The sequence below is a fragment of the Mugil cephalus genome, chromosome 19 (genome assembly GCF_022458985.1).
Source record: "Mugil cephalus isolate CIBA_MC_2020 chromosome 19, CIBA_Mcephalus_1.1, whole genome shotgun sequence".
Classification (NCBI taxonomy): Eukaryota; Metazoa; Chordata; class Actinopteri; order Mugiliformes; family Mugilidae; genus Mugil; species Mugil cephalus.
The window spans coordinates 19,509,840-19,536,274 of record NC_061788.1 but is presented as its reverse complement, the minus strand read 5'-3'; the positions used below and the strand labels follow the sequence as shown (position 1 = coordinate 19,536,274).

Sequence of the window (26,435 nt, the reverse complement as noted above, 5' to 3'; positions counted from 1 at the left end):
TGTTCGTGGAGCTGAATACATGCAGAAACCTTCTGGACACAAGCCTGTGAACATGGGCGAGAAGACCACTCGGAGTCGTCTGTTCTTGAGCAAACAGAACTGTTTGCATTTGACCTTGAAAATATTTCCTGAGGCCTTTTTTTTCCTCAAAAAATCAGCAGGAGAAAACTGAGATACTCTGTGTTTCCTAACAAATATTATTGATGGCGGCAGTTGGGTTTTTTGACTACATAACCAGGGGGACAATTCTGTTCCACATCTGGTCTGAATGTGTTCATGGTCCCTTGTTAAAAGGCTGATGACCACAAAGGAGAAAGGAAGTCAGAATATTGACCATGTCAAAAGAAAAACCAACAGAGGTGGACAAAGCACATTGGTCAGGGAGGCACAAATGTAGATAAGAGATCTTGCTTGTCATATTCTGCATGTCACATTTTTCTCTCCTTTATCTCTCAAATTAATTCCTCTTCTTCTAGGACATTGAACTGAAAGTTCAGTGTTTCTATTAATCACTTGGGAGTGCAAGTCTGCAAACATTGTTGTTTGTATAATTCACTGTTGGCAGTACATCAAGCGCGTTATCGTTTTAAGACGAAACACAGCACAGATATTTTAGATGGTTTCAAAATGTTTTGACTTCCTACAAGTTGGAAAAATAGAGTTTAGATCATTTGTGTATTCAGGTATCACCCTAAGCAATGAAACAGTCACTCCAGAAACAAGTTCAACAAGAATTTTAAGTCCTGCTGTGGACATTTGCTGCATGTTCCAGCTGAGGTGTGTGGGGCTGAGGTCAGGGCTCTGAAGTCAGTCAAGTTCCACCACGCTCAGAAAGACGTTTGATTATAGACCTGGCTTTGGTCATGTGGGAAAAACTTTTACCACAGAGTCTGGAGTGCATCGTTGCATGCAATATCCTTTAACCTCATCAGAGAAAATGCATAAACTCAAAACACTTAAAACTGTATTGTGCACTCAAATAAATTGACAGTGGGACAAAATTTGAGAGACAGCCAAAATGTTGCATTCACAACTGTTTTTTAAATAAGTGCTATAGTTTGCCTCCTAAAAAAAACACCTACTATGTGATTTAAATATGACTGACAGGACCGCTGTCTTGGTTTGCAACTAGTGGTTAAGATTGTGGTCAAAAGAAACCCAAAGCCGGGATGACACAAGCTTCTCCCCCATAAGAGGTTATCACTATGCATTATTGTGGACTCTCACTGCTGCACAAGGACTATTCCAATTCAAAGTACAGATCTAATCTAGTCCAAAGGCCCAGATGCTCCGCCCGATTTATTGAGGAGAAAAAGGGAGGTAACTTGAGTAAGTGGACAGAATTCTTCTGTTCCAATTACAGACTAACACTGCTGGATCCCACCATCCTCCAGAGACTGTACTTCTGAGTCAGATTTGTAAAGTCAAAAGTTTGTGGGATCCTTTGCTTTCCAAGTCACCTTACGCAAGATTAAGGGAGTCCAGAGGGTTAGATCTCTGAAGAGGTGGGAGAGTCCAGGAGGGTAAAGGTGTCCCCGGAGCCAAGTCAAACTTAGGGTAAATAGTGAAGTAATGAAAGAACAGTCCAGCCCATCTTAGGCGGGACTCGTCAATTCTTCTGACATAACACGAGCCGTTAAGAGACTCCACGCATGCATGTGGGCAGTAAATATGATTGAGACCATCACCAGGGTCCAGAGTCAGGTCAGGGGACCCGGCCCCCGAAAACCACCACCCCAGTTGAGGGAGCACATGGGTATCAACCTCAGAGAACCACCATGAGGAGACCCACCCGGACTTCCAGCGATGCCCCCGAAGACGGGCACCGGCAAAGCATCCAAGGATGGATAAAAACTTGGATAGGGTGTAGAATGGGAGATGGAGATGATCTGGGTGCAATTAAGGGGGCAGGCAAGTGAGGGCCAGGTCCCCTGCTGCAGGGCTACAGGCGTGGTTGTTGACTCTCGTTGGGCTGATCTCCCAGACTGGAAGGATGATTGTAGAAAGGGAGGTGAGCTGAAAGGCACTGACAGCATCATATCACACTCACTGATGTGTCCTTGAGAATAGCATTTACCCTCTGTCTCCGTACTGGGATTGATTAGTGGCTGGCAGCAAATTAGAAAAAGAGTGCTCCACAGAGTTAGTTTCAAACACTGACAGTGAGTGACATGATTACTATGCTCTATTTTCATTCCTCCCACCTCACCACTTCTGAGTCCTTCTTCCCTTCGCCCTTCCATTTTTCTTCTCTCCCCTGCTTCCCTCACTGGCCTCAGCTCATCATTCTCCGTCTTTCTCCTCCTCCTCCCCCCCTCCCTCACTCTTTTTTCCTCCTTCCCCCTGCTCTCCCCACAGAGAGTCTGCAGTGTGCTGCCAGTCTGTGAGCTGGAGAGTCACTCAGACGACGCACACGCGAGACGTCTTCAGAAACAAACTTTGCTGAAACTTCTTGTTTCTTGTTTTTCTTCCCCCAGCCGTGGATGCAAAGACTTTTTTTTTCTTATTTCCTGTGAGGGTTTTTGTTTTCCAGAGTAGGATCTGCAATGCTTCCATTCTACCTCCTCACTCTAGCCGGTGAGTACTTTTCAGTGGTCGGGCCAGTGCTGGTGCATGAGGGTATGTTTTCGTCAATGCCAGTGTCGATGATTCATACGTACCATAACGTCTCTCTCCTCTCTTTTCCTCTCTTTGCATTCAAAGCCTCCATCCAAGCCTACAGCCAGCTGCTGCCAGGCTCATGCAACTTTGAGTCCAACACCTGCGGATACACGTCAGATGCAGACTTTACGAGCTGGACCCTGCAGAAAGATGGTACTTTGAAAAACCCACATCTTTAGCGTTGTAATTTCAGTTAAAAAGCTTAAGTGGCTCTTGTAGTTGCTGTTTTGGTGGTGGTTTTGGCTGTACCGCTAAAACACACTGGTGAAAAGAAGCCCATCTGTTCTGCATTGAATCCAGCATCTCTGAACATCTGGAGTCAGTGAAATAACACATTTAGGCATTCTGGTGGGGTTGGTACTGCAAGCTGATATGAATGAGGGCTGTACACACCCATGTCTCACTCATGTCAGCGTCTGTTTCTGTAAAGTGATCAAAGGTGACCGATGTATGGAAATGAGATCAGCTGCGCATGGTTTGATTACTGGGATTACCGTCAGAAACAAAACGACTTCTTCAGAACTCACATTTCCTTTTCGAACAAATTTAAAACAAATGTAGACTCCTCTGTGGAAAGCAGAAAACGATGCATAAATTATTAAGAAGTATCTGGCTGCAATACCACAAGAGACAGATACTTGTTGGTATCCCAGCAGCAGGATTGTGTCATGTTATCTGTGAAATGTAGCGGGGCCTACTTTATGAGGCTAAGGTCATGTGGATGTAACATAAAAAAAGCGCTCACCCAGTGCTTCTGCAAATGTCGTGAACTTAAAATGAATCATGTTGCTCGCTCAGTCACTAGTTCTATGGTTCTTTTAGACATGATTTGAATTTAAAGATACAACAGCTCCACATATAGATACAAGTACTGGTATGATTCCAGGTAGCACTGACCCAAGACTAGATTTAACATAAATCAGTCCATGTTTACACAGAAATATCAGTGGAATTAGGCATCAACGTCCAGGTCCAGGTCATGGACAGTAATTGACCTGACTGGCTATTATGTATATTATGTATTTGCTTTTCTAGTCAGAAACTGAGACCAGTATCTGCATATTAAAATATGTTTTGTTGTTGTTTTTTTTGTTTTGTTTTTTTTGTTTGTTTTTTTAAAAAAAAGATGGATAGGAGTTGAGATGCAGCAGTTTTTTGACAAGGTGAGGTCATGTAAGACATACCACTGAAAACTCAAAAGTGCTGGATAGATGGATGGATCAGTTGTTCTTGTATGTTAGTCAAACTAACATACTAACATACAAAAAACTAAAATAAGAGAGTGGCAAAAAATTAGTTAATATGAGTTTCAGTATTTCTGGTAAGTGTTATTTATTTTAGTTTACTTATTAACTTCTTTGGATAGAGATAGTTTTATTTATCTTATAAATACCTGACCTCAAGCTGCTAGTGGAGATTGCTGCCAAACTAAATTTCATTGTAACTTGTGCAACCAATGACCATTAAATTTCCTCTAAAGATGTGTCATGTGTTATAAGTTAGGGTAACAGTCTGTGGATTACATTCTCAGTCTTTTTCTCTGATCAATCAATAAATCAATTATTATTAGTAGAGTTTGAAGGATTTCAAAAATGAGGCATGCCCATCAAAGGTTAACACGACCAAGTAAGGACTTCTATTGATGACTTAAGAGCATCAGTCATAAAGACATCAACTAATTCAGTCTGCAGACTTTCTTGTTAAATGACAGAATCCTGATGCTCCGGTGCATGTTTTCCCTGGTGGAAAAAAACAGTTTTTCTCAGCATGATCCCTGCACATACTTGCCTGAAAATTACTCTGCTGTTGCAGCCTGCCTGTCTTCTCTCTAGGATACGTCAACTTCTTTCTCTCTTCCTGTTTCCATCTTGTAGCTATTGCCGACGGCCTGTTAGAAAGGTCAGTGTAGCTGCTGCGCTCGGTTCTTACTTATTTATTCTCCCCTCTCAGTCCTCCTCTCCCCTCTGCGCGGTTCAGCTGAGGCTGTGAGAGGAGTGAAGTCATGTCGAGGCAATAAAATGCCTTTTATGTACCGCTAGGTCCAAAGAGAGCATCAATACTGATTCATCGGTACTTCCTGTGGGTTTGAGCGTTGGTTATGATCACGCAAGTTTTAGTCTAAACATATGCAAACAATTGTAGTTAATTGGCAGATGAAGAAGAGGGAAAATGCTGAATTGTCCAAACTGAAGGTGAAATGAGCTCAGTCCTGACATGAATGTGTTTAAATCTAAATACATGTGTTTGTCAGCATATAGGCGCCCTGGGGCAGCAGGGCATTCCAGAGGGACAAATAATAAATGACAGACCACTGAAGGCAGCTCAGAGGCCCTGGAGCAGAAAATAAGCTGGGAGTTGCTGAGGTGGATTTCATGTTTTATCAAGTCATATGATCTCGAATTTGGACATAAATCTCAAATCATAAAATGTCCCACTTAGTGAATCTAAGCTAGTTGTGTCTTGTTTCAGCTAAAGTTTCAGATGGAATCACAGTCTGGCTTTCAACATGATTTGTTTTTGTACTGTTACAAGGTAAAGAGATAATAAGTAGAAAATGATACATGATGTGTGTATTCTGACCCATATTTTACCCCCTCCTGGAATCTAGCTGAAGAGCAGAGTTTGTATATTATCTCAAGAGTTTTTCTATGTAATCTTGAAGGGAAGGCACATTTTAAAGGAAAACTGCCAAAAAACTATGACAACCATCACACCAGGTTAAAGACTTCACTTCTTCCTCCAACGCTTTTTCCTTGTTAGACTTTTGGGATATTACTACGGAAAAAAATTGACTAGGTAATAAATCTTACATTCCAGTAGTGTTTATGAGCTATAATAGCCTTCATGGGTTTTAGCCTGTGCCTGCTATTCTGTTTTACCGATGCATAAATTTCCTTACTATGACCAATTGCTTTTATAGGTGAAAAAATTCTCTATGGTGTCATAAGGCAGAAATAGAAAACCAAGCCCAAAGCCATGAAATTCAGCATGACATGAATTAACCATTTTCCATTTAACTGCTCCAGTTAACCTGCATTATATTTACAACAACATTTTATTCTTTTAAATGACTGCCATGACATGATAGTCTAATCACAGATTGATATACATTTTCAGAACTAACAAACACAGCAGGTTGTAAATACTATCCTAAACAAGTTACTATAACAAATGAATGGAAATCAATGGCTAGAGAAAATATTGTGTCCGTGCCACGTTGTATTCATTATGTGTAGGCAAGACTATATTCCCTTTGAAATCACTTCCTGTAATGCATACATCTTGCGGTACATATGCTGTATAATCAATAGTTTTATGTATCTATATCTCACCTTTCTGTTTAGGCCGTTTTGTCTCAGTAGACGCAGTCATGAGTGAAGACAGGGAGGATAACTTAGGTTCGGGTGCTGAGCCACAGAAAGAGATCACAGGGGTTCTGGTGAGTCCACCCCTGGAGAACGGCGAGTGGAGCTGCCTGAGGCTTGTCTACCAGATCTCAGGGTCAGGGAGCCTGGAGGTCCTGCAGCGTACCGAGGGAAGGAGCTTTGACAGGCCCCTGTGGAGCGGCCAGGTGCCTTCTGACAGCTGGGTCATCTCAAGCATGGACCTGCAAAACAGTACGGAGCCTTACAGGGTAAAGTACTTCTAAACTAGTTTCTAATCTTTGTTTTACCTGAAATGAATAAATAAATAAATAACACAGTGAAAGTTTCAGTATAGGTAAAAGGTTTAAGTCTGTTTTATTCCATTAGCAGCAGAAGGAAGGTTATTTAGTGTCCAAAATGGAGAATGTTCATCCTCCGAGGAGCTTAAATATAATCACTAAATCCTTTTGGCTGGGTGACAATTACATTTTGAGACTTTCAAGTAGTTTGCAAGTGGAACACTAATTCATCATAATATAATCAAGACTGTTATTAAAATGACCTTCCAATTCTGATTAGAGTTTGTATAATATTATGTAATATGAACCTCACTCAGTTGTCCCACTGATCCATCTACCCCGCCATCCAACCACAGTAGGGAGGTAAATGTTAACAAATGTTAATATATGCGGTATGTCTTCAAACTTGTATTGCGGTTATAGAGGTAAATGCTTTGCTTTCCTGTCAGTATATTACTGCCTGACTGGAGATAAATAAAGACTAAATTGAAAATAAAGTTGTGGCAGTGCAAACAAAGAAATGCAACATAATGAAGTTATAACTTTACAAGATATGCTACGCAACCTAAAAAAAAAAAACTAATATGGTCTAAGGAAGTATAGATTTCTGAAAATGTACATGCACCATATTAATTTGAGAAATTGTTTTTGTGTCTAACGATGTAATTGAAGCACAAACAAGTGCTGTATTTGATTTTTCCACCTGCTTTGGCTTATAATAATAGTGGAGGTGAGTAAAGCATTGCCATGTGTTGTTGAAAAGACAGATATAGGTTAACATTACACAAGCAGAGTCAGAGTGAGACCATTAAGGAGTGTGTTATAATCATATAAACATGGTGGGAATAGTACAGCAGTGTTTACATTATATCCAGAGGCAGAGCTGGCTTTGACAGGGTCATGGCCTACATTACCATGGTATGCCAGACCTGTGCTTTGTGTGGGCCCCTCAGCGCATAAACATATTTCAGTTCAGTCCTGGGTGGAAAAAAAAAAAAACAAAATGTGTTGCAAATACAGACTTCATGCTGAAACGCTAACATAAGTCAACAAATTCTCACAGCTGAAACTTCTCACGAAAAAAAACTAAAATACTTTAAGCTTTTGTTTTAGCTAAAACTGCTGTTATCACATTTGTTTTACTGAATAAATAAGATTGACAGTGTGTTTATTTGCTTTTTTTTTCTCAAGAGTCAAAAGAAAGTTGGAAACTGGACATAGTTAGCTTCTGTTAGCATAATGGAAACAGCTAGCATGACTCTGGTAAGAATTAGCATCCAACAAATATGTCACAAATGTATAAGAATTATGTAACAAAACGTTTTCATTATCCTCTTCAACTTAAAAGTTCGGTATTCTCATTACACTTTAATAGTGTTTCTACGCATATTTTTCGTATTTGGAGATAGCTGTAACCTCCTGTTTACAAGCCTTCAGCTCAGCTATGCTAACAAGTACCTCGCTTAATGCACAGAAATAATAGTGGTATTTTTATCTTGTTTTCTATTATAATGTTGAAAAGCAATTGGCTACAAGACATCTTTAATTAAAGCTACTTACTGATGGCCCAACTTTGTCAACCAGTCGCATGCATTTATCTCAGTAAATGGACAAAAGTCAATGTAACGTCATCAAGTGTTAGGACAACTCTTCAGGTGCAACTCAACAACAGCACAGAAGGCCTCACTGTTGTTGCTGTTTTGTAATTTCGTACCTCATAGTGTGAACATAGCATGCACCCCACCTACATAAAATGTTAATAATAATTAATTAAAACAAGGGGAAACTGTAGCGCATTCAAAGTAAATGATTGTTTTCCTATGGATTTTGGTAATATCCTCTGTATCAAAACTGCCACCAGTCTCAAAAGAAGAAGAAAGCAAGCAGAAAGAAATGAACAAAAAGTTTAGTTTAGTGACTCATACACATATAATATATGTACAAAGCATTTAATCTCATTGCTGGTGATAAATGTGTTGATCATTTAAACCCCTGTTAGCTCATATTTTTGTTGTATGGCACACAGACATAATGTACAGATAGCCTTTCATCTACTCTGAAGTATGTATACCTGTTTTAATAAGTGCATTGCTGTGTATTATTTCTTCCCATCCCATCCATCTACCACTCGTGGGAGCAGTGGAAGTAATTTACATTTTTCTGTGTTTTTGTGTCTGCACTCTTTCTAACCTGCTGACATCATTTCTGTGTCAGTCCTTATCATTGGTTGGGGGGTATTATTGAACATGTGTGTTCAATTAGGTTGTCATCGAAGGTAAACCTGGACTGAGTGCTGGGAGCAGCGTGGCCGTCTTTGAGATCCACATCAGCCCTGGATACTGCCTTGGTCAGTGACTTCACACATATACTGTAACACTCATGTGTCTTTCTTGAAACAATAACATTATACCCATATGTCTGGATAAGAACCATCTGTGCACTGATCCTTCAGCTGACGAACAGAAAGACAGGAACATATTGGAAAATTAACCACGCCATGAACACTTTATGCACGCACGTCCTTTATTGGAGCTCTGTTGTTGATTTCTCATGTGTGTGTGTCTCTAGAGTGTAACTTCGAGGAGTCTCATCTGTGTGGATACAGTAACCAGTGGAATGCTAACGTAAACTGGTATGTGGGAGGAGGGGGTCTCAAGCTCCTTCATAACAACATGCCAAACGACCACACATACAACAACAAAACAGGTGAGGTTTGACGTGCATACAAAAGTGTTACCTAATAGACCAGTGAATGATTTCTTCTGTCACTACTTTAAACAAAACCCCAAACCTAGCAATGCATTAGCTTGTCTCTTAATACCTTCCAGTCAAAGGAGCTGTCTTCGCTGTATTGCTCGAGCTCAATACAAGTAAAATACGATAGATCGTAATTCAAATCGTGCCCAAAACAGACTGTTGTAAATATTGGAACTGAAAACTTATTACTGGGACACCCAAAAAGATCTAAAAGCAAGTGGAACTGGACTAGTGGAGTTTCTTGAAGACGTACTCATCCAAGTAGCTTATTTAGTCTCTGAGTGGCAAAACGTCTTCAAGAAACTCTACAAGTCCAGCTGTCCTTGTTTGTATTTTTTTTTTTGGGATAAATGATGACCTGGATGTCTTCAGACCTTCTTCAGACTGAAACATAGTGATTTAAATACTGCCAGCACCGTCACCACAAAATGGCTCAATAAATCTGTAGATGCCTGGACATTTGGAAATCACTAAGGAAATTCTAAAGCCATACCTCTCAAGTTTCATGTCAGTGAAGTCCCTGAATCCCTTTCAGGCCACTTCATGTACGTGGACTCCATCTATGCCAAGACCTTCAAAGAAGTTGCCAAACTGGTGTCTCCAATGACGATGGTGCCCATGTCCGGCTGCCTGAGTTTTCAATACCAGCGCAGCGAGGACGGAGGAAACCTGTTTTCTGTTTTCACCCGGGACCGTCTGGGCCAGTACCAGGAGCTTTGGAGGGCTGAGCCAGAAAACCAGAACGACTGGAGCGGAACTCTTGGAGAATGGATACCGGTGCAGGTGGACTTGAAAGCACCGTACTCAGTTCAGGTCAGTGTATAATTTGTTAAAATGTGTTCATGTGACAGACATTAAAGCAAGAGCGTAACTTGAGGAAGGTAAGTTTATACAATGATGCCACGGCCACATTTGGTCTGATGTGACCAAGTAGCTCATGGTAGCTATGGTGGTTAAAGTAGATACCTGTAGATCCAGGAGAAGCATATTAACCATATATGTAACTGGGCAATGCAAATGAAAGGCTGAAGTCTCAAAAAAGTGGAGCCAGTTCAACTAGCTAAACAGTTACATCTTGTCCAGATCACTGAAAGATGACATCTTGAGTCTGGGGATGTTATGTTCTTTGCACATGACACCAGTTCTTTGGTTTGAATGACTGAGGGAAAAAAAGAATGACTGTAATATTTTCCATGCACTTTAGAAGGGGAAAGGCCATTTTCTGTTGCAACAATTTACCTTTGCTCCCTAAACATTGAGGTTATACTTGCATGGCTAGGCTGAGGTGACCTACAGTCGGGATAGCAGCAGCGGCATATTTGGATGAACTTTAGCAATAAAAGCATGAATAAAACAGATGTGCAACATTCGCAAATCATCTACATCCTTCAAACCAGGGTCCACAAACAATCTTAACACCACAATAAAAATGAACAATGGAAAGGTTCTTGGAAAGGAAGAGATCGAAAAGATCCAGTTCTCTTCAACAAACTACAAAGTAACTCCCATCATTACTTCATGTAACCAACACAAGGGAATTGTGGGGGATGTAATTATCACACATTTCACTGCTCAACAATTTTCATCAACACTAAAATTAAATATATGACGGTGACATAATGCTGTGTTCACACTAGCAGCGAAACAGCCAGAGGCTACAATTCCTTTTCACTGGAACTGATGACTTTTATATGAGCGACATGCTGCATTCAAAGTACCGAAATAAAAGACCTAGCCAACTGCACTGATGTGCCACTGGAGCATTAAAATCTTTTTAGGGCAGTTCGAGTTTGCTATGCAGCTTGTTGTGTATCTAGAAATGGGTGTCCATTCAAAGCTTTAAATCTTCGGAATTGTAGTTTGTTGTTCTGTCGACACTAGTGTGAACCCAATGGTGTGAACACAGCACGAAGAGATAGTAAAAGATAGGAAAATTGAATAGATATTAGTGGGATTCTTTGTGTCTTTGTGTGTGGAAATTCTTTTTACATACACTGGTCATGTTTTTTTCATTTTTGGACAGCAATCAACATCTATGTTTAAGCATTAAGGGCTTGTGGTTGTGGTGTTACTGGTCTGCATTAGGTTTCTGATATGAGGACCCCACATGGACATGGTTGCCAGTGTATCACAGGGCTAACAGAAAGGCAAATAACCATTAACACTCACATGCACATCCGAAGCAGTTCAAGTAAGGGCAAATGCTCTCATAAAAATGTTTCTGTGTGGATGTGTGTTGGTATCAATTATCAGAAGCCTGCAGGGGGACCTGTTAGGGGGGTCTGGTGGCCTTGGATTGGTGGAAGTGCCTCCATTTGTGAGACTATGCCAAGCTAATCTTTGGTCCTTTAAACTCGCTTGTTCACCTATCTGTTTATGCTTCTGCTAAACAAATTAGCAAATGGAAAAAGTATGCAGTTAAAACTTGTGAATGCTTTTGTGCATACAGCTTTGTTTACGAGAGTCTGTCTCCTTTTAGGTGGTCTTTGAAGTGGCGTTTAACAGCCCAAGAGGCGGACATGTTGCGCTTGATGACATTTCCTTTTCTCCAGAGTTTTGCAGCAAAGACACGGGTGAGCTGCAGATACAGTTTCCATGTGAATGCCACCATTAAAACATTGTGAATATCTAATAGGTGTATTATTTATAATAATTTATAAATTAGACACCTCTTATATAATACATTCACTTTCCCAAGGACTAGTAGCTGTATTAGCCCTACAGAGAAGCTGCAGCACGCTATGAGATATTTCACAGAGCCAGCCTTGGAGGTTTACATTTAGTCAGAGGTCAGAATGTTAAATATGTCCATGGAATCAACATAAAGGTGAAAGTATTCATTATCTGAACGGTTTATATCCATAATAAATATGAATGCAATGCAAATGCGAAAATTCCTGAAGTACTAGTGTTTATTTAACATCAACATGCTAATGTCATGCATTTATTCCACAGAACCGACGTTTGACCCCTCCATCGCGAACTGTGACTTTGAGTCAGGTTTCTGCAACTACATCCAAGACCCGGTGCTGGGGTCTCCATGGAGGAGAGTGTCGGTGAAGCCCAACATATTCAGGAATGGAGACCACACCACGGGGGCAGGTGAGAAATACGGCAACAGATTTTACACCAGTATTTAAACCTTCATCAAAGAGAAACTCCACCTCAGAGTTTGTTTAGGTCTCTGGGTGTCTTTTGCATAGGGAAAAAAGCTGTATGTATCCGTTTGTGTCTCCAGAGGCTTGTTTATGTGACCATGTGGAATTAAATTGGACCATTCTTCAAAAGTGAGTCATGGGTCTGACAATCTAAGCAACTTTAATCGGAGGAATAATTGACTTAAATCCATTAATTCTGCAGCTTTACTGAGCTACTTAGCCTCTTTCCGCTCATAGGTTTGCTTGTACTGCACGTTTACTGTCAGGTTCAATGGTTCCATTCGGCCCGCCTGACACCAAACACAGTTAGCGACCACAGAGTGATCAGCTCATTTTTCTCCTTGGTTTGCCAAAGCGAAATGGGAATATTGGACTCTGAAGCTGATTACAAACACTTTTAATAACATAAAAGCCATGACACATTTAGCCGTGCATCCGTCTTCTTTTTAAAGATGCCACAGAATAAATGAATGCAGCTTTAAAACGCAGATGTGAGCGAAAGTAGAACAAATCGTAATGTGCAACTGAAAGGCTGGTGAAAACAAGATGACTACCAGGTGCGTGCAGTGACGGGAACCTTTGTGACCGACAAATTCAGAGGAAGAGAGTTTTGCAAGAAAATAAATGCTCTCTTCTCCTTCCAGGATCCTTCCTTTTGGCTCACTCCCAGCTGGGCCCACACTCCGGCTACGTTAGCCGCCTGGTCAGTCCAACTCTGCCTGGGAACATGAAGTACTGCCTGAGATTTTTCTTCTCCCTCAGAGGTGAGTGGCACTCAAAAACTCACCAGATTGATAGTTATTAATTAGAACTCTTTTTTTTCTCTTTTCCTGTGAGTGAATCTTCCTCCGCGGCCTATGTGACTGACTCATCGACCAAAATAACTCCATGCTACTGCAGGTTTCAATCAAACGGACCAGGCTCTGGCTGTTTATCTGCAGCAGCAGCGGGGCGGCAGCCAGGAGAAGATCTGGACCCAGGGGGAAAAGTCGAGAGGAATCTGGATCGCGGCAGACGTCACCTTCCAGACGCCACGGCCCGCCAAGGTTAGACAAGTGGATGTGGAAATATCAACCCTGTCAATGAGTGAAAACGGAAACAAGATGACGGAGATTAAGCAAAGAAAGACAGAGCTAGGAATGGAGATGGAGAGGTCTAATTAAAGAATGGACAGAAGAGTAGAAGGGAGTGAGGAGGGAAAGAAAAGAAAGCAGAAGGAGGAGGAATCGGTGACTGAAAGAATGGAGAAGCGGGTTAAAAATCAAAGAAAGAAGCGAGGGGAGGAATAAATGGAATAAAGAAGTGCATGAAGAAAGAAAGCAAGAAGATAGGAACAACGAACACATGTGAAGGATCGAAAGCAGATGTGACAAAAACATGCAAAAATATGTTGTGTGAGGCAGAAAGTGAGACAGGAATAAATAAATTATTATTGAGAAATAGTTTTAGTTGGTAATGAAGCACATAATGGAGCAAAAAAGGAAAAAAGAATAAAAGGAATAAAGGCTGAAAAAAGACTCAATGGTGGGAGAAATGTTTGTATAAATTGTGTGCAACAACATGATCAGAACTACGTAGAATGAAACCATATATTGTTGAAAGGCTATTTAACATGCAGTTTTTAGATGGCCATCAACTAACATGACGTATACTACTTGCTTGAATCTGGTCGTCCATATTTATATACAGTCTATTAGATGTAAAGCATGATGCTACAGCAAACATGCTAACATGCCCCTAACAATAATGCAAACATTTGCTCTCATGTCAGACCAGTCTTTGAAATGTGAGGCTGATAAACTAGCAAAGAAAACTCACATGAAGAAAGTAATGACTTAACTAACCCAGGACCAAACAGCACAGAACAGATGGAAAAGCAAATAAAGGACGGACTCACTCATAAAAGACTTCTGCTGTTCTGATGCAGAACAGTGCCATCATTATGTGTGCTGCGAGATGAGAACGGATTCATCCAGATGCCAAAAATCTCAAAGGATATCCCTGCACTGACCTTTTGTCCCTCGCTTGGCATACGGGGCTGTTCAAAAAAAAAAAAAATTGCTCCGAGATTCAGTGATCTGAAGGGATTTGAGAGGCTCGCACAAGTCAGAGCAGAATGTTAACAGCAGCCCGGACAAATTGGCTTTGCTTCTGTTCAGGATGTATCTGTGAACATTTCATGGAGAACAGTGTAAAATGGGAAATTCCACAAGAAGCCTCTGCTCACTCTTGCCCTTTGCTGTTCAGGTGGTTTTTGTCAGCACCTGCAGGAGCTTCTGGGACTGCGGCTCCGTGGCTCTGGATGACATCAGCGTGAGCCTCGGGGACTGCGAGCTGACGCCAGGTAGCACCAGATATCTGCCTTTTGACTCGTGCACGCGACTGCATAGGATCTCAAGCTGATCGTGCCTCTGCCATACTGAAAAAAGGTCATCCAAATCAATCAGAATAAACGCAGTGGTACATGGCTCTCAGCTGATGGGAGCCGTGGTTTTTGATGCATACTTAAATCCTGTGTAAGACGGGCCTCCTTGAACTGAAAACTTAATACATACTCATGGATTTTGCTAATTTGGTCAGCTGCTGGTTTGCAACATTTTGACCACAATAATTGTACTGTAAATACAAACATCCACAGTGCACAAGGAGCCCTAGACAAAAAAAAAGTCTTTTTCATATTGATCTTTTGTATATAACGGCTGCAGGGACCCTGTGTTCATACTGAGATCCTGATCCACTGTTGACCAGGACATCTTGCAAAGCATTATTAGAAATTAGGAAGCTCCTCCAAAATGAGCTAATCCTGATGTTTGAAACAAGCTTTGCAGAGTCACAATTCATTTATTTTTTATTGTATTATTAAATTTTATCTTGCAGGTTTGTTTTCGTCATCTTTCCCCGGTCACTGTAACTTTGAAGCAGGGCTGTGTGGTTACACCCAGGACAAGCAGGGCGACGCTGCAGACTGGGAGTGGAGGAGAGGGCCCACCCCGACCTCGTACACCGGACCCAGAGCAGACCACACCACGGGAGTTGGTGAGGATCCCTTTATTCCCTACGGCGCACGTTCATTAGGTAGAACTCAGAGAATGTGGGTCAGAGTTAGCATCGCAAAACTGTGCTTGACAGGACACTACATGCACATGGAGGCGTCGCCCATGCTGCCCGGTCAGAACGTCCGGCTGCTGTCCCGCCCCATTAGGGGAGCCAGGGGGCCTCAGTGTCTTCGCTTCTACTACCACATGTACGGCTCCGGCACCGGCCAGCTCGTCATTTACATCCACAGGGACGGAGAGGATGCGTTGCTGTGGAAACGGAGCGGCGAGCAGAGCTACGCCTGGCTGAGGGCCCAAGTGGAGTATCAGAGCGACAGGCAGCACCAGGCAAGAGAGGAATAAAATCTCTGCACGCTGATTTTGTCCTTTCTCTAAGATTATTTTTTTGCACGCTTTTAAAACTTTAAGATGCGGGACTACAAATTGCCTTCACCACTTTGTTGGTGGATGGTTAGTGATTTGTGCATTGCTTTTCAGTTTGGTTCACATGAGCAAATGTTTCCCTCTCAGAGACACTTAAGACAAGTAAAGATAGATAAGTGAATTCACTTAACACACTACTCAAAATGATTTATTTCTGAAACAACAGAACAACAGGGATGAATGAGTTAAGCCTCCTATAAATAGTCTGTATTCTGTCTGTGGGTACAGTGCTTTTAAGATGCATTAACACGCAGGAACAACACCCATAATGTTGGTGCTTTTATTCCATTACTTCTTACATCTTCTGTTGCCACTAATCAGATGATTCCCCTTTCTAAGCCCCTCTTTGAGCCCGGCCTTTCCTCGTCTCCTCAAGTGTTTAAAGGACTGGAGGAGCGCCTTGGTGATAGCAAACCTTGGTCACTTTCCAGCTTACTTGTTGGCCAGCTAAATAGTGAGGATTAGAGGAAGCTAAATAAGCACAACTGAGCTCAACAACTGATCAAAACAAGCCCTAATCCTTCCTCTCACATGCTCCAAGGAGCTGCTTCCATTATTAGTCAGCAAGTGATCTCACCTCAGGCGCAAAAGTGAAACTTAACCTATTGATTTTGGGACCTTTTTTGACTCATCTCACCACTTTGCATTTTGTTAACGCCACCTTTCCTCTTCCACCACCAGGCCGAACTACACCTCCATGCAGTTATTCTAGAAGAACTTTCTAAAATCATCTGAGTTTATTTTCCTCACTGTTGCAGATTGTGTTTGAAGCCATCAGAGGCTCCTCAGTAAGGAGTGACATTGCCATTGATGATATTATCTTGGAGGGTGGTCCTTGCCCGGGTAAGCAGCTATGACACACACTAACGATTAACAAAGAAAAAAAAAGGAAATGAAATTAAGATTTGTGTTCTCTGTGGGTGTTCTCTTTGTTCTCCCTGCAGAAATGGAGATCAGGTCCACTGTGGGAACCTCCAATGAGATCGAGTAGAGCGGGCAAGGACGACAGCAGCTGTGTAGGATGCATGAACCCCATTATGTTTTCGTTTTTTTGCACATTACAGACAACTCCTAAGTGTTGTCGACTCCCGACTCCTTCATGTCAGTCTGAACATGTGGACGCAAGCAATTTTTTATTTTTTTTTATGTAGTTCTGTTTTCATGGAGCGGCAACGTGCGTCACGGTCAGCGTTTCTCTGCACTGCGGCAACGGAGGTTGTGCGTTAAGCTGCGTTTCTCGTCACATTTATATGCATTAGATTAATGCTTAAATAAAACCAGGAGGTGCTTCGACGCCTTGTCTCGTTTTTCTTTTCAGCGACAGTTGCCGAGTTCAGAACCTACTGGAAATACGTGATTTTAATGTCGTACATTGCACAGACTAGTCCGACGAGTATTCTCAGTGGGCGGTTAAAGAGTGACACGTTGGCACACTTCACAAAATAAACAGCAGCTGCCAGGAAAGTAAAACCAATATATTCAGATTTATTCAAGCCATATACTTACACTGTACATTTCAATGAAAAAAAAAAAAAAAAGCCTTAATATTTTTGGTCCAACTTGATGAACGTTACAGGATACGCGTCCCGTCGTTCAAATACTTCATGGACTCCATCTGTTGGGTCATTGCCAGAACTTCATGAAATCCGGTGCTGAGGCCCGACATGTGCTGGAAGTACGCCTCCTTCTCCACCTGCACCGACAGATTATTCACCCCGGCGTCTTTCAAGATGGCCGTCACCTACGGAGGAGGAGAGTTACACGGTGATCAGTCGATCAGTCAGTCAGAGCCAGCTGTCCATGCTGTCAAACCTCATGTTATAATAAATATAAATGAATAAATAAAATATGTTAATATAATCTAGAGATCAACCAATATGGATTTTTTGTGGTCAATACCAATGAACCTTGGATCGATGGCCGATACACGCTGCCGATTTTTCTGAGCCTCTTTCTATTGTTTTTTCTCCCTCCATTTACATGATAATATATTACAAGTCTCAATTTAACTAAAAACATAAACATTTACTGGACATTTACACAGGGCTGACTGCAGGTGAGTCTGTCTGTAAATCTTACTGGGGGAAAAATATATACATATATGTATCTGCGAACGCAGGCATCGGCCCAATATATCCACGAGCCGATATATCGGACGATCTCTAATGAACTCTATTGGACTCTTTCTGTTAAACCCTCAAGGATTCATGGGAACCAGACCAATGTTTGGTCCCTTCACACAGTGAAACATCAATATGACTCAACCTGCTGAACGATCCTCTGCTCCACCACGTCTGACATGATCTGGAGGTGGATGGTCCCGGCAATCACGTTGGCTGAATGCCTCCAGAAATGAGGGTCTCTGTACGACAAAACTCCTTCAATCTTCTCGATCTGGAACAACGGGAAAATTGTAATGTAACGTGATACCACATTGATTGTGGCAAAAGCAGATGACTGATCGAATGAGTCTTTCTTGTAGGGACTTTCTTGAATCAGCTGACACATTATGATGGATGTGAACAGTGACTCCATTTCTACAGAATGTTATTCTGAAGGACTTTTTCAGTTCTGTATTTTTAATCTGGGACTCCACTGGAGTGCCCTTACTTGATTCACCATTCAAACAGTTCCATTCAAATCCCTCCCTATTACTCTGAGATAAAAATTGAGATTTAACATTTAATATGGGAAATTTGCATTATATACTAAAGATATGCTCTAACATGACTTTTGAACCTATATATTTTTTTTTTAATTCAACTATTTGGAGTTAATTTTATAATTTAATGATTTGATAATCTTTCCTTCAAATTTTATTCATCTGTCACAGTTTTTTTTTTTTTTTTTAAATATTCAGCTAAGCTAACAAGACAAAAAAACATCAATAATGGAGGTAAAAAGCATCCCGTGTACTAAAATTTAATGTACTCTAATGAAAGTATAAAATCTGACACTGTTCACTCAAATTAAGTGAAAAACAAAATAATGTCCGTATAAGTCTGTAACAGATACAGAATCTGGAGCGACTGTCTCCATGTGTGACCCTTCACCTTTTCCAGTGCGCTGTTCAGGTCCTTCTCGTTCTCCGGGGGAGTTCGTAGAAGGAGAACTTCGCAGGCGTCTTTCAGCAGAGGGATGACACTTAGAAAAATGAGGACGGCGATGAAAAGCGAGCAAATAGGGTCAGCGATCAGCCAACCGAACTGACGGATGAGGATGGTGGAGATGATGACGCCAACGCTGCCCAACGTGTCAGCCAGGACGTGCAGAAAAACTCCTGGAGGGAAACAATAAATATCAGCGTTTCATCTGGCTCTAACTTTCCGTCCACGGTCTGTGGACCGACTTAAACACGGGACGTACCTCTCATGTTGGCGTTCATCCCTCCACCTCCTGAGCCGTGGGAGTGGCCGTGCCCGTGGCTGCCGTGGCTGCCGTGGCCGTGGCTGCCGTGTCCGCCGTGCCCGCCGTGAGAGTGTCCGTGTCCCCCGTGGCCGTGCTCGCTGTGGGAGTGGCCGTGGTGCGAGTGACCGTGGTCGTGCGACGAGCAGCTTTTGCCGCCGTGCGAGTGGGCGTGACTGAAAGCGCAGATGCCCACCAGGTTGACCAGCAGGCCTCCAACAGACACCGGCTGCACAGGAATAAACAGAACCATGAGTTCAAACTTAAACTGCTGATGTTGGCCAATATCCACAATATGTTACGTATTTTGAGGCTAAATCTGAAAAACCTGTTTCAGATATAAAGATTTACTTGATTTTCTGCTCTCAATTGCCTAGCTATTTGTTTTTAAAGATCATATGAAGGATGGGATTTGGATGAGGCTGAAGCTTGGTTAATACTCCGTCTAAGGCATCTACATAGAACCTACAGCGCAGGGGTTTACGCAGGTGGAAGCACTGATACCTGTGAGCTGGTGTGTCTGCACTGCTTTGCAATTACGCTGCTAAAACACTTGCCAGCGACAAGTCAGCTGTGTTGAGCTACTGAGGGTACCTCACGCATTTACATACTGTGTGCCGTACGTTGGAGATGAAGTTGATAAATGTTGATCGACAGTTACTTTTACTGAAATCACTGCAACGCACAAAAGAGAAAAGACATCTGAGTGGATGGCGCCTGCGTGCGGTCTGCGTCGCCACGACTTGCACTTCCATTTACGGGCATGTGCACGTGAGGCTACAGCGATGTACACCAGGCCTCCTGTCTAGATCTGATTCACAACCGTAAATCTGGCTAAAGAATGATATTCATTTTATATTCTGCTGAGGATCTTATCGTGACGTTGGAGCTGAACGTTTCCTAAAGATATCCCAGGCTGTTTTCATCTGATATTTTATTGTCTTTGACATAAAGGTATGGATCCTGGTGTTTACTTTACTTTTCCTCTGTAGATTACATAAGCAGTGTTTTCAGATAGATTTTAAATGGCTTCTGTCCAGTGATTAGGTTTAATGTGTAGAATTTGAGAGAGAGAGTTAACAGAAAGAATGGTCAAAATTGCTGGAGCAGAGTTTGGGACATCCCCACTTTTAAGTTGCTCGTTATGATTGTAGTTCCAACAATGCTAAACAAAGATGACGGCATCTTTCCACTGGATCCTCTCCGTCATGTCGTTGCAGATTTACCACAGAACGTTTGTAAAGTGAGATAAGAGTGATGTAAAAGCTGGACAAAGCTCATAAAACATTTGTAGTAACTGGTTTACTGTTTCCATAAACTGTTTACATTGTCCTTTTATTTTACATTTAAGGACATGGAAAGCATTTCTTTATGTAAGCAACGTGCAGAACAAAACTACATGGGGAAAAAACCTGCCCTGCCAAACACTAATACAAATATTAAATGAGACAGGATGATTAAAGGAGTCTGTTCACAACGTGTTCCGTGTACTCACAGTCAGCATATCTGTGTTTATGTTAGGGGGATCCAACAAGCGGGTGACTGACTCCATAAAGACGAAGAAGGCGATAACCATCAGGAACAGGCCGTTAATGAAACCAGAAAGTATTTCAACACGACCGTACCTGCGAGACAAAGCAATAGGGTCACTGTAAAGCGTCCAGCAGAATCTGAGAGGTTTTCTCATTCCAAGCTCATTACGGACTTTACCCGTAGGAGAAGATCCTGGTGGCTTTCCAGCGAGTCATGAGGGCAGCGAACAGGCCCAGTACCAAAGCGGAGCAGTCGAACAGCATATGGAAGCCATCAGAGATTAGTCCCAGGCTGTTGGTCCAGACGCCATAAAACAGCTCCACGAAGGTGAAAGCCTGAGAAATGTCACAACAAAACAACAGAATGTGTGGATTTTCAACCGACTCTACCGACAAGTCTCGAAAAGATAACACAGACATTAAATCTAAATTCAGAAAATACGCTGCATTTTTTTTTCAAACTGTAATTTTAATTCTGTATTTGATGTTTTCAATAACAATACATCTTTATACTTTTAATTTGGAAAATGTTCTTTTCCAATACAAGCCACACTTTAGTGGCCCACGTCCCTTCAATACATATATTATCTAAGCTCTCATGGCACCTGCTCTTATTTGTGTGACTAGTTCTCTGTATGTGTAGTCCCATGTGCAGTCTCTTCAGTGGTTCATCACCTGTAATTAGTCCTGGATCCCGTCTGTACCTGAGGCTGATGCAGGTACTTTAAACCTAGTACTTGTTAGTTGAACTTTCTGCGATATGTACTTATTGTTTAAGCATTAACTTAATCATTTGCAACGTGAGTGTGTAGGAACAGTGTGACCAGCAAGTACTAAACCTACGGTCTAAGGGCTGGGCCTCGCATTTTCACACTTTCCACACTTTGTACAGACACATTTATGTTTCTGGTTTCATTGCTGTTGTTCCATTTTAATCATTTCTTCATTTTAACAACGCCTTTGTGTGCAGCCTTAGTGCTGCGCTTTCTGCTTATTCCACTTGATCACGGACATGAATAAGCCTTCACTAAATCATTAAAATGTTGCTTTCCTCTTCCCATAGCAAAGCTGTCTCGTAACATAAGTTCTCATGACATAATTGCTATTATAAGAATTTGTGAACAAAGAAATCAAAGTTTGATTTTTGTCTGGATAGTTTCCACGGTTATATTCATCTGACCTGCATACACCAGGTTTTTGAGGTTTTCCTGTATTCTGTTTAAAAGTCTTTTACTTTGAAATTTTAGGAGAAGAAACTGTCACAGTTTCAGCTCATAGTTCTGAGTGTTTCGGTTGAGTCTACCTGACACAGTACCTACCAGATTAAGACACAAGAAGTAGAAGATCTGCCTGGAGTCATATTCCTCCAGGATCTGTTTCAGTGAATCTTTGATGAATCTTGGAAGGGACTGAGACGTGTGCTGCAGAGCGTCACCCATGAAATTGTACAGAGGTGTCCCTTCAGGTGAGTAACCCACCAAGGTCCCCTTCTGACCTTTTTTTGATGGAGATGCAAGAATACTGGATGCTACAGGGAGAGATGAGAGGGGGGAGGAAGAGGAGACGAATCAAGGTTGATCTCGCCATGTAATACCAGTGTGATGAACAGTATTTGTTATTTCATAAACAGTTAGTTGACCATGACCCGCCTGGTGTGGCTCAACATTTCAGTCAAGTACACATACATCCTGTCCGCTCCCGCAGCTCTTACTTACACATAATGAAGAAGACGGCGCTCACTAGCACCCCTCCAGAGAGCACATGCTCTGTGCTGACCTGCTGGGGCGGTTTGCTCATGGATCGCAGCTGGTCTGTCAGCGGGTGAGTCCAGAAGTTGGCCAGCAGCAGCGCGCTGAGGAAGAGGGCGATGGCGCCGTAGCGAGCGCACCGCGGCGTTTCCATCTTCGCGCTGCAGATGGCCTCGACGTAAAACTCCAGGATTATGACGGAGAAGATGATCATGGCAAAAGGCAGGATGAGGGACGACCACGATTCGACTTTGCTCTGGGGTTGAGACGGAGAGGGAAAACAGTCGGAGAAGTTAAATACAAAAAGCAAGTAATGAAATGAGCTCAGCAGTGAGTATATTACATTACATCTGAAGGATGTAGTGAAGTGTTCTCTGTAGGACAACATGAATGGAAAAGACTTCTCATTTTGTCACATGTGGTCTGTGCACTTACTTCAGTGGTGGCTGAGAGCACGATGACCCAAGGCAGCAGCACCATGGCAGACACCAAGTTATCGAGAGCATAGAGACGCTTAGCTCCGCCTATTTCCACCGATAACTTCCTGGAGGCCGTGTGGAAGGCTACTTTTAGACATAGGGAAGCCACCAGTAGCACAACACCACCCTGTCGACAAGACAAAGGGAAGAAATATTTTTAATGAGCAAAGCCTGTACATACATACACAAGTCATACACATTTTAAAGCAGGGTATGGACTTACTTTGTGATCTGCAACGCCTAAGAAGGAAATAGCAGTGTGGAGGAAATGAGTGAGGGCACTGTCATGGTGTCCTTCAGCTGGTCAAAGAGTCAAGTCAAGAAAACCACAGTACAGAACAGAAGCGTGTAATTAAGTCACTGAACAGTGAACACAGATGAAACAGTAGAGCCTCAATAAGGATCAAAGGATACGGTGCTCGGCCATCTTTGCCATGAGATCATCATTGTCAAAGAGGAGGAGGCAGATCACAGCAATGATGAAGAAAGCAGCGCCTCTGGTCTGCAAAGAGTCACAGACAAACAGAAATGCACATGACGAACGAATACCACAGCGTTATATCTATCTGATGCTATGGGATGATGGTATAACATGTTGTAAACAAGTACTGGATTCATCCAGATTATCAAAACCACTTTCTTTGGAGCTCAACAGTAATCACACCCAAAATGTCAGAATTATGAGTTTTTACCACAGACACACTGAACAGAGTTCACCATTTATCCTATTTATACATATTTGGTTAATTTGTGAGTGTCTTTACAACCTGTTTGAATCTGTGACAATTTTTGACCAGTCAGGCTTCAGTGAATTTACTCTCTTTGCCAGTCCCCTTAAATCAAGCTGGTTGATGAGTACAGTGTTATAACTTGTAATAGGACTAATATTAGTTTTATTATTTTAACTAACTGCTGCATACTGTAATCAAAAGCTACGGATTTCATGATAAAATAATACATGAAGTCAAAAGAATCTATTTTTGGAGGGATGAAGCACTCTAGTAATATAACAACGGTGACAGACACTACAAAACGAGAACAAAATACTGCATTGCAAAACACTTTATGATTTCAAACGAGCTGAAAGTGTTGCCTCCTACCTTGGCTGGTCCTCCTCCCGAGTTGGTGAACAAGACACCAAGGAGAGCAATGACCACCACATCACTGTGCTCAAAAAGTAATAGCGTTCTGTGAACGTGACATGACCCAGATTTTAATTAGATCCTGAACACTATGTCTGTATGAGCACAAAAAAGAAAGCCTTCTCACTGATACTGTACAAAAACATCAAAATATATTAGATATATCATTTTACCTTAGAGGTCCACAGAGAGTTAGACCAAAGAAGCCCAGGAGGGATATAACACAGCTGAAAATAGCGTGTTTTAGTAATTTTATCCACTACAAAAGAAACAGATAAACAGAATAAAACAAATGAATCATTATTACAGGTTGATGTTCATAGAATGTAGAGACACATGTTTTACTTTTACTTATTTAACACTAAAAACAGCAGAAGAGCATTAACAGTATACACTGATCAGGCATAACATTATGACCTAATATTGTGTAGATCTCCCTTGTGCCTCCAAAACAGTTGTGACTCATCAGAGAGTGGACATGGGCCTTCAGAGGGTGTCCTGTGGCATTAGTGGGGGTCTTTGGGTCCTATGGGTTGAGGGCAGGAGTCTCTATGGATCATCCCACTGATACTGGGAACTTAGTTGGGGATCTAGTGAATTTGGAGGACAGGTAAACACTTTGTGACGTTCTTCGTGTTTTCTTGATGTTTTTTTGTCCAAAAGTTTCCCAGCAGAACACTGAATTGTCACAAGATGGTCAATGGTCATAATGTTGCTGCTGATCGGTGTATGTCTCTCAGAAAGAGAGGAAGCAGTCCCACAAACCTGTCTTTTTGAGATGACTTTTCCAGACGAAAAAGGCTTTTGAAAGAACAGCAGAATAACAGCACTCCTAAAAACAAAAGAAAAAGATTACCACATTGTCAGATCCACAAATGTACTACGACAGATAAAATCAAACTAATAAGATCAGGATCAGATACTTACCCTAATTTTAATATGAAGATGAACTGAACTATGTGAACAACTTTGAGGATATCATACGATTCAAAGATCCCAAGAGCCTTGAGGACCTTCGAGATGATCAGTAAAACTATGTACCTGGTTAACCTGCAAATGGGAACGACAAAACATATAAACTTCATGTGTTGGCTCAAAAAGCAACTGAAAGACCTATCAATGGGCACTGTGTATTTATGGTGTATTTATGATGAATCAATACTGAAAACAATGAAGCTGTAACAACAACAACATAAACCTTCAGACTGTAAGATGTGGGCCATAGTTCAGTGCTTTACTGATTAATGACAACAAACAAAAACATGAAACTAGCGCGAGTCAAAAACAGAGAGATACCTGGAATCGGGCACTTCCACCATGCCCAGTTTGCTCCCTGAGAGTACGTTGCTGCTGTACTTATCCTCCATTTTTAAGACCACAAAATCGACTAGTTAAAAGTCCAGTAACAGCACTTATCTTCCCAATATCCTTTACATCACTGTTACCGGAATGGAATGAACCCGCAGCCCATTACCGCTGGAGAATACAAACAGATTCCCTCAGCCTCTCATTCATCCTCTCGTTTTGACTAGTTTCTAAACTAAATTGTACACAAACCTAACCCCCAGGCAGCTGGTAGACTCCTTTAGCCTGTTAGCCTACTAGCTAGTAAATTCTCATGGCAACTACAATTTTATCCAGTTTCCAGCTGCGTCACTGTCTCCGTGTACAATACACGTTATACAAACACATTCCGGCGATTGGTTAATGTATAATAATTCACAAAGTTTCGGTTGCCTTCACAAAAACAAAAGTAAAAGACCGGAATCATAGAGTAAAACATCTGAGCTGTCCATAAAGCCCGATCACTTCCGGACACGGAGAACGTTCCACGTCTCTTGCGTGCCGTCGTAAACGTTGCGCATGCGCAGTTCGGCGTACTGTGTTGGTCTGTGATGGGCATATGAGACGATGGTGGCGTGACGTTAATCAACTATATTCAAGGAAATTTTAACTACTGGTGTTTTATGATGTACGCTTAAATTAAATTTCATATTCAAAAAGAGGCATATTCCAAGTTATTGTATTGCTCATTATATTGTTTTTTTAAATAGTTGGGTTTCAATCAATAGTTCTCAGTGTGTGTTTTTTCCACAAAACTTAAAGTGTATATTATACTTAATTCATTTTGTTGTTGTTCTCGTGGTTTGTTTGTTTTTTAAGAACATTTTTGGTACCTGGTGCTGAACATCTTTTAGTTTCATAAAATAAAAATATTTATTTTGTACAGGGCCCATTGAAGGGCTTTAAAGTACTTAATGCATTGACAATCGCTCTGTGGCTACAACTCAACGGCTATATTGTTGCGTGCAGTTTATACAAAAGTTCATAAATTCCTTCTTGGTGGCCTGTGACTGAATTAGCTGAAAGGAAATACAGTGTATGAAAACCAAATGTGTTCTTTACACAC

At 41.6% G+C, this 26,435-nt stretch overlaps 2 protein-coding genes across 2 annotated transcripts; one reads left to right on the top strand and one right to left on the bottom strand.

Moving 5' to 3' along the window:
• Positions 1-2,351: 2,351 nt before the first annotated feature.
• Positions 2,352-17,012, top strand: LOC124996800 (MAM domain-containing protein 2-like). The gene is made up of 15 exons (XM_047570119.1): positions 2,352-2,577; positions 2,704-2,814; positions 6,006-6,295; positions 8,588-8,672; positions 8,894-9,031; positions 9,618-9,895; positions 11,562-11,655; positions 12,038-12,184; positions 12,885-13,004; positions 13,141-13,286; positions 14,488-14,584; positions 15,118-15,276; positions 15,370-15,623; positions 16,478-16,562; positions 16,664-17,012. The coding sequence occupies exons 1-15, from the start codon at positions 2,547-2,549 to the stop codon at positions 16,708-16,710; spliced, it is 2,082 nt and encodes a 693-aa protein (XP_047426075.1). The 5' UTR covers positions 2,352-2,546; the 3' UTR covers positions 16,711-17,012.
• A 172-nt stretch (positions 17,013-17,184) lies between these two features.
• On the bottom strand, positions 17,185-25,842 carry slc30a5 (solute carrier family 30 member 5). Its single transcript, XM_047570118.1, has 16 exons — positions 25,322-25,842; positions 24,953-25,075; positions 24,791-24,857; positions 24,199-24,284; positions 23,984-24,071; positions 23,298-23,385; positions 23,107-23,183; positions 22,840-23,010; positions 22,372-22,660; positions 21,976-22,184; positions 20,835-20,992; positions 20,620-20,749; positions 19,086-19,353; positions 18,773-18,999; positions 17,985-18,113; positions 17,185-17,460 (listed from the first exon to the last, which is right to left on the bottom strand). The coding sequence occupies exons 1-16, from the start codon at positions 25,390-25,392 to the stop codon at positions 17,290-17,292; spliced, it is 2,352 nt and encodes a 783-aa protein (XP_047426074.1). The 5' UTR covers positions 25,393-25,842; the 3' UTR covers positions 17,185-17,289.
• Between the last annotated feature and the right edge of the window lie 593 nt (positions 25,843-26,435).